The 14213-nt window shown below is 35.1% G+C and overlaps 1 protein-coding gene across 6 annotated transcripts in view; it reads left to right on the top strand.

The window, feature by feature from the left end:
• LOC135205494 (uncharacterized) overlaps positions 1 to 14213 on the top strand; it is a 162874-nt gene that overhangs the window by 108217 nt on the left and 40444 nt on the right. For all 6 annotated transcript variants that reach the window (XM_064236215.1, XM_064236217.1, XM_064236216.1 and 3 more), the window contains 2 exons: positions 3210 to 3336; positions 6582 to 6780. In XM_064236215.1, coding sequence (XP_064092285.1) covers positions 3210 to 3336; positions 6582 to 6780 — 326 coding nt within the window. The remainder of the gene's footprint in view (positions 1 to 3209; positions 3337 to 6581; positions 6781 to 14213) is intronic.

Raw genomic sequence — 14213 nt, 5'->3', positions numbered from 1 at the left:
GATTTTTTTATAGCGTAATTGGTATTCATTCTGTATTACAGATATTACAGGTTTTACTTTCAATACCATTAGGAGCACTATTTCCTGATTAATAACTTTGTTGATATTAATGTCGATATTATTATGTATTTGAAAAGTATGTTTGTTGATATTATTGTCGATATTATTATGTATTTGAAAAGTATGTTTCATTGATTCCAAATCATTTCCTGGAAATATGTTTAAATGCTGTACTCCTACTTTTCACCTTGCTGTTCAACTCCTTCAACTAAGACTAGCAACCATTGTCGCCTTATTTCTGACTGATGAATATCCGTCTTTTGTCATTGTTGTCGATATTATTATGTATTTTGAAAGTATTTTTCATCCATTCCAAACAATTTCCTTGAAAGTATGCATAAGTGTTTTAATTCTGCATTGCACTTGGCTTTCCAACTCCTTCAGCTCTGCCTTGCTACCATTTCCACCGAGTGTCCCGACTGATAAACTTGAAATTCAAACTTTGAAAGAATTCGGTGTTCATTGGAAAGAAGTTATAGATCATGATAGGAAATTCAGAATGAAGAAATCAGTTATCAGAGGGAAAGAAAAGATAAATTGATAAATTAGTAGATAAATTGATAACCATATAGTCAGATGATTGAAATCAGGTATCAGAGAAAAAAAAAAGATATATTGATAAATTAGTAGATAAATTAATAATAATATAGACAGATGATTAAAATTAGGTATCAGAGAAGAATAAAAAAGATAAATTGATAAGTTAGTATATAAATTAATAACAAAATAGACAGATAATTGAAATCAGATATCAGAGAAAAAAAAGAGAAATGGATAAATTAGTAGATAAATTAATAACAATATAGACAGATGATTGAAATCAGTTATTAGAGAAAAAAAAAAAAGAAAAAAAAGATAAATGGTGAAATTTAAATTAGTAGATAAATTAATAACAATATAGACAGATGATTGAAATCAGTTATTACAGAAGAAAAAAAAGAGAAATGGATAAATTAGTAGATAAATTAATAACAATATAGACAGATGATTGAAATCAGTTATTACAGAAGAAAAAAAAGATAAATGGATAAATTAGTAGATAAATTAATAATAATAGACAGATGATTGAAATACAAGGAGAACTGTTTTAGTGGCAGTAATGCATTGCATCTTCCTCTGAACGTTTGAAGTTCCAGTGGCGTAACATCCTCATTATGCAAACGTTTCCATTTTTTCGTTTTCCCTGTGCGAAAACCAGCCGTGCGAAAGCTGATATTCCGGGATGTTTGGGAGAGGCAATATTGCCGTCTCCAGCTCTCAGTATTTTTTTTTATCTTTATTTTTCTTTTTCCTTTTTTGGCGGCAGAGTAAGAGGATATTTGGGTCGAAAACCTTCCAACCGATGTTCAGTTACAGTTACGTTGCACTTTCTATACTTATTCGATTTTCCTATCAGTTTCTGTACCGTAGGGGTAGGAGTACAGTCAGTTCTCCTCTCGCGGTGCACTATAGGCACTATACTGACGATCCTTTGCCGCGTCCCTTCGGCCTCTAGCTGCCACCCCTTTCATTCTTTTGTAGTTACCAAGGGGTAACCAATATCCCTACAAGTTTAGCGTTGACGAAGTGTCTCTCCTTGAGAGCAATTTGCCACCAACTTTGCTTATGGATGGAGACAAAACGGCCCCTTGTGGTGACAAATGTTTTGTCTCAGGCGTGACTAAGAGAAACGCAAGTATACCCATTTTATTCTGTGCCCTCTTTGCCAGTTGTCAAGTTGATTGTCGTGAAATGATGACACGCAAAAAGGTGCCATTAGTCATAACGATTGACAGTTGAGTGTCGACTAGTAGCAATGACTGTGAGAGAGGCGCACATGAACTTGCAATTATAACAAGAAATAAGAGACTGGGTATCGCTCAGTATTTTGTTTTTATTTAATTATATTCTGCTCATCTACCCTTCCTTCCCCGTAGGGGGATAGTGCCGTCAGTGTAACTCATGCATTGCACCGTAGGCATTACTTAAGGCTCTTTGCAGTGTGCCTTCGGCCCCTAGCTGCAACCCCTTTCGTTCCTTTTACTGTACCTCATTTCATATTCTCTTCCATCATACTTTCCGCCCTCTCCGAACAATTGATTCTAGTGCAACTGCGAGGTTCTCCTTTCAAATCTTTTACCGTCAGTTTCCGTTTCAGCGCTGAATGACCTCTTAAGTCCCAGTGCTTGGCCTTTGGCCTTAATTCTATACTCATACCAATTCAATTCTGTCCTTCTTCCTCGTTTTAAATTTTATTTACCTCGCATTCTTCCATTCTCGTCAAGAGCATTAAAAAAAAAAAAAAAAAAAAAAAAAAAAAAAAATATATATATATATATATATATATATATTATATATATATATATATATATTATATATATATATATATATATATATATATATATATATATATGCATTTAATATATCAAGCAAGTTTCTTGGGTTGGGTCGCTAATTCTGAAATACACCTGCTAACAAATAAGAATATTGAAGTATATTATCGCTCTTGCAATAACGGATTTAGTGAACGGGTATATTGTGTATTGCTCGTATATTCGGGTACAAATGCGTTGTTATTTGTTGTAAGTAAATCTGAAATGTTAACCAGTTCGGATGCTACTCAAGACACAACGATGCAAGGTTCATTTGTGCAATGATTTGGACTGACAGGCTTCAGGTAAACACCTGAATGCATTTAGAATTATATGTATGAATTGACTTTAATGGGTTGTTTGTATATGCCTTCAGTTCTCTCTCTCTCTCTCTCTCTCTCTCTCTCTCTCTTCTCCTCTTCTCTCTCCTCTCTCTCTCTCGTTTCTCTCTCCTCTCATCTCTCTCTCAGCACCTGAATGCAGTTGGAATATGTATAAGCTGTTTACAAATGACTTGAATTTTCTTTCTCTCTCTCTCTCTCTCAATTTACTTGAGTAAGTTATGTGCTTATGACTCTCTCTCTCTCTCTCTCTCTCTCTCTCTCTCTCTCTCTCTCTTCATGTTGACACAACGCCCTGTCAGGTCATCCGATTGATTACCTTGTGTGACCTTCCCCTGACATTTCGTCTTTGTCTCTCCCCACCCCCCCTTCGCTCGTTTGTGTGCGCATGCGCGCGCCCCCTCGCTCGCTGGTTGGTTGGCTCTCTCGCCCTTCGGTGCGGCCTCCCCTTCTGCAGGAGATCACGGAGAGGGAGCTGGAGACCCAACGGAAGACGAGGGACCAAGTGGCGGAAGAGGTCGCAGAATTGGAGACGAGAGCACGGAAGCTGCAGAGGCTGTACAAACGTCATGATGACCTCATGGGTGAGACATTTTTATTATTATTATTATTATTATTATTATTGGAGAAACAGATCCACAGTTATTTATGGGAACGTGTCTTTACAAATACATTATTGTTATTATTACTTTGACTATTGTCTATATTCGTCCTTGGTAGTTTCATAGATAATACTATTATTATTATTATTATTATTATTATTATTATTATTATTATTATTATTATTATTATTATTATTATTCTTGTTGTTGTTGTTTTGTTTTGAGATTATTATTATTATTATTATTATTATTATTATTATTATTATTATTATTACTGATGAGAGGTTATTATTTTTATTATTATTGCTGGTGAGTTATTATTAATATTATTATTATTTCATACTCCTTATATCATTATTATATGCCTTTATCGACATCTTTCAACATTTCCTTTCATATTTTCCTAGTTGAGTTACTTTTCATTACTATTATTATTACTCTCAGCATCTCTTTTTATGTTTGCCGAATTGAGTTACTATTATTACTAACTGAAGTATTATTACCATCATTTATACTGTCTCGACATTTTCCTCTCCTTTTTAATTCCTCTGTCAATTTCCTCGACGTCTTTCACCGTTTCTTATCATTTTTACCTCATGCACTACCACCATTGTCTTTTTCCTTTGGGGATAATGAGTGCACCTCACGAGGTGCACCGTAGGCATTACCAGAGGGTGTCTGCAGCGTCCCTTCGGCACTTAGTAGATGCCACCACTTTTTTATTCTTTTTACTTTACCTCCGTTCCCCATCCTTTCTTCAATTTTGCTGGGCAACCTCTCTAACTCTTACCTCTTAGATCTTCGTACTTCGTCTCCTTTAATTATCTAGATCTCTTTATTTTGTTGTCCAACCACTCCAACTCCTTCTCTTCCTGAATGGCTAAATGTGTTCCAGTGTTTGGCTTGACAGCTTCAATATCATCAATGCAATGTAGTACTATTATTTCTTAACAATACTTTTAGAATTTTTTTTTACATCGTCTCCGGAATTAAACATTTAAATAAGATGGAAGCTTGTGAATTACGGCGAACACCTCTTTATTAACTGATTAAGGTAAACACATTAATTTAATCATTTGTGATACTGTCATAACATTATGTAACTTGCCTGATTTTCGTGAATTTGTACAAGCTGTTTGGATATACAAGCTTACACTCGTACATCATATACACTCAATATGGACACCAGTAATAAATATATATATATATATATATATATATATATATAATATATATATATATATATATATATATATATGCTTGTATGTAAATATATATACACATGTATATATATGAATAACTTGATCACGAAGTATATAAAACGTGATGCTATGTATAAATAAAGGTTTTTTGCCACGAAGGAAAAAATGAAAAAAACGAGTTGGCCGAGTACTTTCGGTCCTATTTCGGACCCTTTACTGAGTAAAGGGTCCGAATAGGACCGAAAGTACTCGGCCAACTCGTTTTTTTCATTTTTTCCTTCGTGGCAAAAAAACCTTTATGTATAATATATATATATATATATATATATATATATATATATATATATATATATATATATATATATATATATATATATATATATTATAAATTACTAAATGAAGGCAAGCAATAAACATGGGTACAATTTAAGAACAAAAAGATTAAGTCCAACTGCTCAGACACAGGGACAAGACAATTAAAGGATTATACAGGGCGGTAGCTGACCACATTCAGATCTTTGGTAAACAAAAATTTCTATTTCACAAAAACATTAAAAATACATATATAAAGAAAAAAGTCTCTAAGGCAACTAATTTGTATTTAAGTCTGTAATTCTATCTTTGAGGTCATTCTTCAATATGTTACAAATACAAGGGTCTAAATGAAACAGGCCACGACTAATATTAAATTACAGTGGGAAGTAGGTTTGTATTATGGCAGTTTCTGAAAGATTTCGTGATAAGACATCTTTTGATCTTGCAATTACTGAACTACCAGTCCAATTTATGCGGCGGTTGTTTTCACTTAAATGAATGAATATTGCATTAGATGTTTACCCAGTTTTGACAGAATATTTATGTTGTTTTAATCTTACTTCTAAGCCCTTGCTCGACTGTCCGAGATAAAAGGAGGGCAGTCCATACATGGAATTTTATATATTATGTTGTTGCTAGTACATATATAATATATATATCATATATATATATTATATTCTATATAGATATATATATCTCTCTGATATCCTCTATATTATATTATATAAATATATATATATATATATATATATATATATATATTTATATATATATATAAAATAAATACACACACTCACACATTTCATTGCACACGTGATCACACTAAAAACCCAGTCTATTAACAACAGAAAGAAACGGATAAACGTTAATAGTCTCCCATCATTGGGCTATTGTGGTGACGTCAGAGACGTTATGTGACGTCATTGCTGCAGGAAAGAGCCAGAAAAAATGGAATAATATAGTCTGGGTGTGTGTGTTTTAACTTGATGGTAAAACGAAAATACGACATTTTAAAGGGAACCATTTTTTTTTTTGAAGGGGACAGAAATGTATGTGTGTGCACTTGCATTCGTGCATTATATATATATATATATATATATAGATATATATATAGTATATATATATATATATATATATATATATATATATATATACATTCTTCCAGTAGAAAACGCCAGTATAATGTGCTATATTTTTGTCAGTAATGTTAGTTTTTGAAAAACTGAAGTGGTTTCATATGTATGTATATATATATATATATATATATATATATATATATATATATATATATATATATATATATATATATATATATATATATATATGTATGTATATATATATATAACCTATATATATACACACACACACACACACACACACACACATATATATATATATATATATATATATATATATATATATATATATATATATATCACTATCCTGGTGCTTCTAGTGAAGAACCAGATGAACTTTTTTGTGGTGATTAGAAATTCATTTCTCGATATAATATGGTTCGGATCCCACACTAAACTGTAGGTCCCGTCGCTAAGTAACTCATTGGTTCCTGGCCACGTAAATAAAGATCTAATCCTTCGGGCCAGCCCTAGTGTTAATCAGCTCAGTGGTCGGGTTAAACTAAGATATTCTTAACTTTTATCGCTGTATCCTACCATGAACATCACCCTCACACTCTAATCATCCTTCCAGACCGCCTCTTCGGAGGAGAGTATGGCTCCGCCCTTGAGAACGCCCTGGAAGCGGAACTGGACGAACTGGAAGCCCACAGGTGTCGCATCATGGAGGCCAATTTCAAGTGGCGACAGGCGCAGATGATGCTCGAATACGCTTGCAAGCAACTTGCAGTCGCCGTGCAGAAGTGGCAGGACCTGCCTGCAATACCGACCATGTAGGTGGAAGTTTTTTCTCATTTTGTTATAATTACAGTTTCCTTAGGGTGTTTTGTAGTGTCCCTTCGGCCCTGGCTGCTGCAGCCTCTCTCATTCATTTGACTGTATCTCCGTTGGTATTCTCTTTCTTTTATCTTTCTTTCTAGCCTCTTCTAACAGTTGTTTCTACATTATTTTCAGCGCTCAAATTCTTGATAGACTCATATATATATTATATATATATATATCTATATATATATATATATATATATATATATATATATATCATATGTGTGTGTGTGTGTGTGTGTGTGTGTGTGTGTGTGTGTGTTTTTTGTGTATGGTATGTATATATATATATATATATATATATATTATATATATATATATATATATATATATATATATATATAGTATTATATATATCACACACACGCACACACACATATATATATACATATATATATATATATATATATATATATATATATATATCTATATATATATATATATAAATCATATCATATGAACTTGATTAGATTTGTTTAGAAATTTTAGAAATCTGGCCTAAGCATTTCTTTAAAGAATAACTACCCCTCCTCTCTAATGAACACAGATGACCCACTTCAAAGATATATCCTGTCCAGATAACCAGATACATCAGTTTAATCCCTCGGCGATTAGCTTGTTCAGTCAATTCTGTAGGCAAGGTTACAGCGCCAGTTAATACCTTTGTCACGTTGTAAAAGAACTTAGACTCATTTTGAACGACAACTGCAGAGACAAAAATCGGTCATCCATCAGTCGCCAATTATAGCTCCGGGATTTCCGAGCCTTCGCTGCAAGCTGTTGGAAGCAAATGAGCATTTGATCGCTATCCTTTTAGGATTCCCAAATCCAATTAATGATGAAGGATGAAAAGTACATTTTTTAAGCGGCAAAATAAGCGCAATATGCAATACAGAGTCAGACTTCTATGTTCCCGGTCGAAGACCCAGTTTCTAGAGGGCTCTTGTATCTGTATTGGCGCTTTTCATCTGGAGTGGATTTGGCAGATAGGGAGCAATGTGATGCTGAAGGGAGATATAAGAGGGATGATGATGATGTGATATGGGGAGACGATGATGATGATGATGAGGTGATATGGGGAGACGATAATGACGATGATGAGGTGATATGGGGAGACGATAATGACGATGATGATGATGATGATGATGAGGTGATATGGGGAGACGATAATGACGATGATGATGATGATGATCTGAGCTGATATGGGAGACCGATTAATTGACGATTGGATGTATGATGATGATGATGAGGTGATATGGGGAGACGATGACGATGATGAGGTGATATGGGGAGACGATGAGGATGATGAGGTACTATGGGGAGACTGATGATGATGATGAGGTGATGTGGGGAGACAATTACGATGATGAGGTACTATGGAGAAACGATGATGATAATGATGGGGTGATATGGGGAGACGACGACGATGATGAGGTGATATGGGGAGACGATGATGATAATAATGGGGTAAAATGGGGAGACGACAACGACGGTGATGATGATGATGAGGTGATCTGGGGAGATGAAGGTGATGATGCAATATGGGGAAATAATGATAATGATGCAATATGGGAAAATAATGATGATGAAGTCATATTGGGGAGATGATGGTGTTGATGCAATAAAGTAAAATGATGATGAGACGATATGGGGATATGATGATAATGATGCAGTACGGGGAAATGATGATGAGGTGATGTTGGGAGATGAAGGTGATGATGATGATGAATGAAAAGAGAATGTGGAGAAGAAAGATGGAGATGGTTTGGGATAGAGAAGAGGGAGACGAGGGATGAGATAGGATGCTGGGGAATGATGGAGATGGAAGAGAAGAATAGGATAATGATGATGAAGATGGGAATGTAGTGAAATTGTGATGATGCTAAACATCTCTCGAATGCGATACCTTTCAAATTGTGTATCGTTATTTATTATGTAATAGGTTGGTTACCTTAGACTAGCTGGAGTTCCTTAATGCATTAATATAAAACAGATAGCTTTTGTTTCAGCCTCATACCGTTTTTATGAAGGTTAAAATATCCATGTATATATATATATATTATAATATAGATATATATATATATATATTATATATATATATATATATATATATATATATATATATATTATTATATGTATATATATATATATAATATATAACTATATTTTATAAAATACATATATTTATATCATAGAGGGATCCACAGTAATATCCTTTGTTTATCTATATATATATTAATACAAAGCTTAAAGCTTTTCGTCCATCCTAAACTGTGGACTTGCATGCACTAAGCACTTTGCTTAGTGATCAAGGTCCACAGTAGGATGGACGAAAGCCTTTAAAGCTTTGTATAAATATAATTGATAATAGAAAAATAAACAAGGATATTACTTATTGTGGATCCCTCTAATTGAATTTAATTAGAAGCACGATACAGTGTTTTTATTTTGCGATATATTTATATATATATATATATATATATATATATATATGTTAGTGTGTAAACGTCTGAGTATATATATATATATATATATATATATATATATATATATATATATATATATATTCTTATCTCTCTATCTATCACTCTCTCTCTCTCTCTCTCTCTCTCTCTCTCTCTCTCTCTCTCTATATATATATATATATATATACTATATAATATAAATATAGAGAGAGAGAGAGAGAGAGAGAGAGAGAGATCTATAGCTCGCTTAAAAGGACACTCTACTCTACCATAATTCCTGTCAAGTCAGATTTGTTGCTTATCTAGAAAACGTTCTGAAACCTGACGTACAAAAGAAACGAATGACGGAAAGTAAAACAAAAATCCTCGGGGGACCTTTCATGTTGATTGATCCAACGGACGTACTACATACCCTTTATCATGCTGTTAAACGGAGGTTACTGTATAAAGTTCTCTAACGCGCTCCTCCGTAATTCGTAAGGATTCCGTAATTCCCCTTTGACCTGTGGACTGAGGATTTCACCTCCACGATTTCTTTTGAAGTGATGTTTTTCATTTGCGTTTTGATTACTAGAGCCTTACGTGATCCCAGTTGGAGATCTGTTAATACAATCCGTCATAAATGTTACAAATGTCATAAATAAATGTTATCACGGAGCGATTCTTTTCAAACGAACTTCAGCGTCAGGTTATATTGACTCGTCGAAGAGAGGTCAAAGGTCGTCGATGAGGAGAGATTCTCGAGCCGTTATTCATTGTTCTCGCTTACTCTTCTGTAGTGGTGATGATGAGAAGAGGAGAAGGTAGGAGGAGAGGCTGGTGATGATGATGGTGGTGATGAAAGAAGGCAGAGGCTAGGAAGAGGAGGATGGTCATGATGAAAAGAGGGAGAGTGAAGGAGGAGAGGATGGTGGTGCTGGTGATAATAAGAGGGAAAGGCTAGCAAGAGAAAGATGGTGATGATGGAAAGATGGAGAGGATAGGAGGAGGGGATGATGATGATGATGAAAAGGGGGAGAGGTGAGGGTGAGGAGGAAGATGATGGTGAACAGAGGAAGAGGCTAGGAGGAGGGGATGATGATAATGATGAAAAGAGGGAGAGACGAGGAGGAGGAGGATGATGAAGATGGTGATCAGAGGGAGAAGCTAGGAGGAGGATGAGGAGGAGGGTGATGGTGAACAGAGGAAGAGGCTAGGAGGAGGAGGAGGAGAAGGATGGTGATAATAAAAGGAGGGAGAGGGCAGCAGGAGGAGGATGATGGTGATGATGAAAAGAGAGAGAGGGTAGGAGACGGATAATGATGGTGACGATATGATGAGGGGGACAATGAAAAGAGCTAAAGGGTAGGATGATGATAATGAAAAGAGGAAAATGATAAGAGGAGGAGGAAAGAAGGAGGATGATAATGAGAAAATGAAAAGAGAGAAATAGTAGAAGTAAAAAGGTGATGGGGGCGATGAAAAGAGGGAGAGGCCAGGAGGAGGAGGAGGAGGATGGTGATGGTGATGATGATGATAAAAAGAGATAAAGGCTAGGAGATGGATGATGATGGTAATGATATTATGATGGTGGCAATAAAAAAAGACCTAAAGAGTAGGGTGATGATGAAAAGAGAGAGAAATGGTAGAAGGAGAATAATGTTGGTGATGCAAAGGAGAAAATAATGTTAGAAGGATAATTTGGTTGATGCAAAGAGTAAAATGTGAAGAAAAATAGATGAACTGCAAAGAGAGAAATGGTAAAAGGAGAATAATGGTTGGTGATGCAAAGAGAGAAATGGTTTAGAAGGAGATGATGCCCCAAGAGAAATGGTAGCAAGAGAATAAGTTGGTTTATGCAAACAGGGGAGAAATGGTAAAGGAAGTGATGCCAAAGAGAAGAAAATTGGGAAGGAGAATAATGTTGGTGATGCAAAGAGAGAAATGGTAGAAGGAGAGATGATGCAAAGAGAGAAATGGTAGAAGGAGAATAATGTTGGTGATGCAAAGAGAGAAATGGTAGAAGGAGAGATGATGCAAAGAGAGAAAATGGTAGAGTGTAGAAGGAGACTAAGTTGGTGATGCAAATAGAGAGAAATGTAAAGAGGAGAGTAGGTGATGCAAAGAGAGAAATGGTAGAAGAGAGAAAAGAGAGAAATGTTTAGAAGGAGAATAATGTTGGTGATGCAAAGAGAGAAATGGTAGACGAGATGTGCAGAGATGTGAGAAGATAATGTTGGTGATGCAAAGAGAGAAATGGTAGAAGGAGAATAATGTTGGTGATGCAAAGAGAGAAATGGTAGAAGGAGAATAATGTTGGTGATGCAAAGAGAGAAATGGTAGAAGGAGAGATGATGCAAAGAGAGAAATGAGAAAAAAGGAGGAAAATGGTAGCAAGGAGAATAAATGGTGATGCGAATGCAAGAAGAGAAATGGTAGAAGGAGATGTTTAATGTGGGTGATGCAAAGAGAGAAATGGTAGAAGGAGAATAATAACCGTGATGAATTATCAAGGGGACAAGGTGAATGATGACGAAGATGATGATGATGATGATGAAAAGAGGGAAAAGACAGGAGGAGAATAATGATGAAGGTAAGAAAGTAGAGCACTGAAAAGGAGAGAGATGATCAAATATGAAAGAATAATAGTACGAGTCGAGGCGAAACCCTATATAGTACAACAAAGATCATCTCGGGGGGATCATACATCAAGATAAAGAGGAAGAGCGAATCTTATCGTATCTTGATGTTGGTTACATATGTAGATTCAGAGATAGAGTGAAGTATAACGGAAATGCAGAACGTTATTCGTTATACATAATTGTGACGATTTTTCCAAGTAGATTTATTTACCGAAAAGTGATGAAAGTGGATGTTGTGAGAGAGAAAGAGAGAGAGAGTGAGATCTTTTATTCTATTTCGTCAGAGAGAGAGACACACACACATGATAATGAATTCAACGTGATACCAAATGTTATCTTAAAGCGAGATACAAAGAGTAATTTACCTATCTGGAAATTACTAGTGTAGAGAGAGAGAGAGAGATGAGATAGAGAGAGAGAGAGAGAGAGTGGATTCCATCTCAAATCCTCTATGTCTTTCTTCAGTAATACAAAGCTAAACGTGTTATATATTAGAGGTAGAATTTTAATAATTTTACAATATATATAATTATGATAATGATGAAATAGGCCTTAGGTGTCTAGTGTTTATGACACTTTGTTAACCACCTAGAGGGGCCCCCAGGTTCGGTTCCTGCTAGAGGCTTATTGATTTAGAATTCATTGGGCCTCTACCGCCCTAGACTGAGTTATGTACCTGGCAGTTAGTTGACCGTTGCATAGGGCTAACAGCTCACCCCAGAATATGAGCTAACCCTCCCATGGGAAAAGTGTGCTATTAATAATAATAATAATAATAATAATAATAAAATAATAATAATAATAATAATAATAATAATAATAGTTCAATTTAAAAAATTGGATACAAACTGCCAAACTGCCGTTATTTTTAATGAGGTATGTCTCAAAGAGGGTCTTCTTCCAAAGTAATAATAATAATAAATCTTATGCAATTAGCACATTAGAATAAATGAATAGGGTTTGTAATAATAATCATAATAATCTTAGTATACTATAATGGGCGTTATGTCTCCGTCCGTCTGTCATTCAATCACGGCCAAACGGCTGGTCCGATAGGCATGAAACTTGGCAGGGTTATAGTGGGGACCCCTGAGATGGTTTATAATGGGGTTTCGTCCTACCTTCCCCCACCCCCCCTCCCCCCCGCTCCGAAGGTCATGGGGTTGAGAAGGGATTCCCTGAAATGGAGCTGTGAAACGAGGCTGGTTATGCCCGTAGACTAGTTACCTTACGAATTTATCATACATAATAATTAAAAAACACTAGCGAGTCACTTCTATGAAGCAGCAGATGGATATGCTTTTAGTAAGGATTGGTTAATTGCGAATAATAATAATAATAATTCCTATGCAGCACGTACGGTGGATCAGACATTTGTAATTTTCGTATTTATTTTTTCTACTCATTTAATCTGAGCAAACCCATAATTAATGTGTGGCCTCAAGGCAGCTTCCCTTCGACGAGATCGTATTCGAAAACAGCTTCCGAGATCCGACATTTTTCTGGAATCCAATCATGTACTCAGATTAGTTATAACCTCAAGTAAATAGCCAGAGAGAGAGAGAGAGAGGAGAGAGACGAGAGAAAGGAAGAGAGAGGACGGAAAGAAGAAGGAGAGGAAGAGAGAGAGAGAGAGAGAGAGAGAGAGAGAGAGAGAGAGCTTTTCCTTTCTCGGTGTTCAAATGAATTGTCGTAATATTGAGAGAGAGAGAGAGAGAGAGAGAAGAGGAGAGAGCGAGAGAGAGAGAGAGCTTCGAGAAAGCGTTTCCTTTCTCGGTGTAGAAATCAGTCGTCGTAAATTTTATTGAGGAGAGGACGAGAGAATGATGAGTATGGAGAGAGAGAGAGAGAGAGAGAGAGAGAGAATCTTATTGTCAATTACGTATCCTAGGAGGAAATTAATCTGTCATATATAAATTATTCATTTTTTATACTTCTTCACTTTTTCGGGATTTTATCTTAATCCCAGGTGGTCTTGATTATTAAAGTTTGCTTAAAATGAGGCTCGGTGTTTGATAGTAATAACAATGAAAATAATAATAATGTTTACATTGATGTATCGGTAACCATCACTTTTTACTAATAATGAAAGATCTCTGACTTAGTGTGATATACATCAGAGAGTTCGTGTTTTCTCTAATGTTCATAATGTTCTCGTAATTATAATGAGGAAATTCAGTATTATAATTATTATTCATTTATTTCTTAATTGGTAATTTATTTTTACTTTTCTAACAACTGATCTCTTTCTGTTTCCTTCTGCAACTTCTTTCAAATGAACACCATAATATTATTTGG

Source organism: Macrobrachium nipponense, chromosome 24 (genome assembly GCF_015104395.2).
Source record: "Macrobrachium nipponense isolate FS-2020 chromosome 24, ASM1510439v2, whole genome shotgun sequence".
Taxonomy (NCBI): Eukaryota; Metazoa; Arthropoda; class Malacostraca; order Decapoda; family Palaemonidae; genus Macrobrachium; species Macrobrachium nipponense.
Note: the sequence above shows the minus strand (reverse complement) of the source record. Positions and strands in the feature narration are given on the sequence as shown.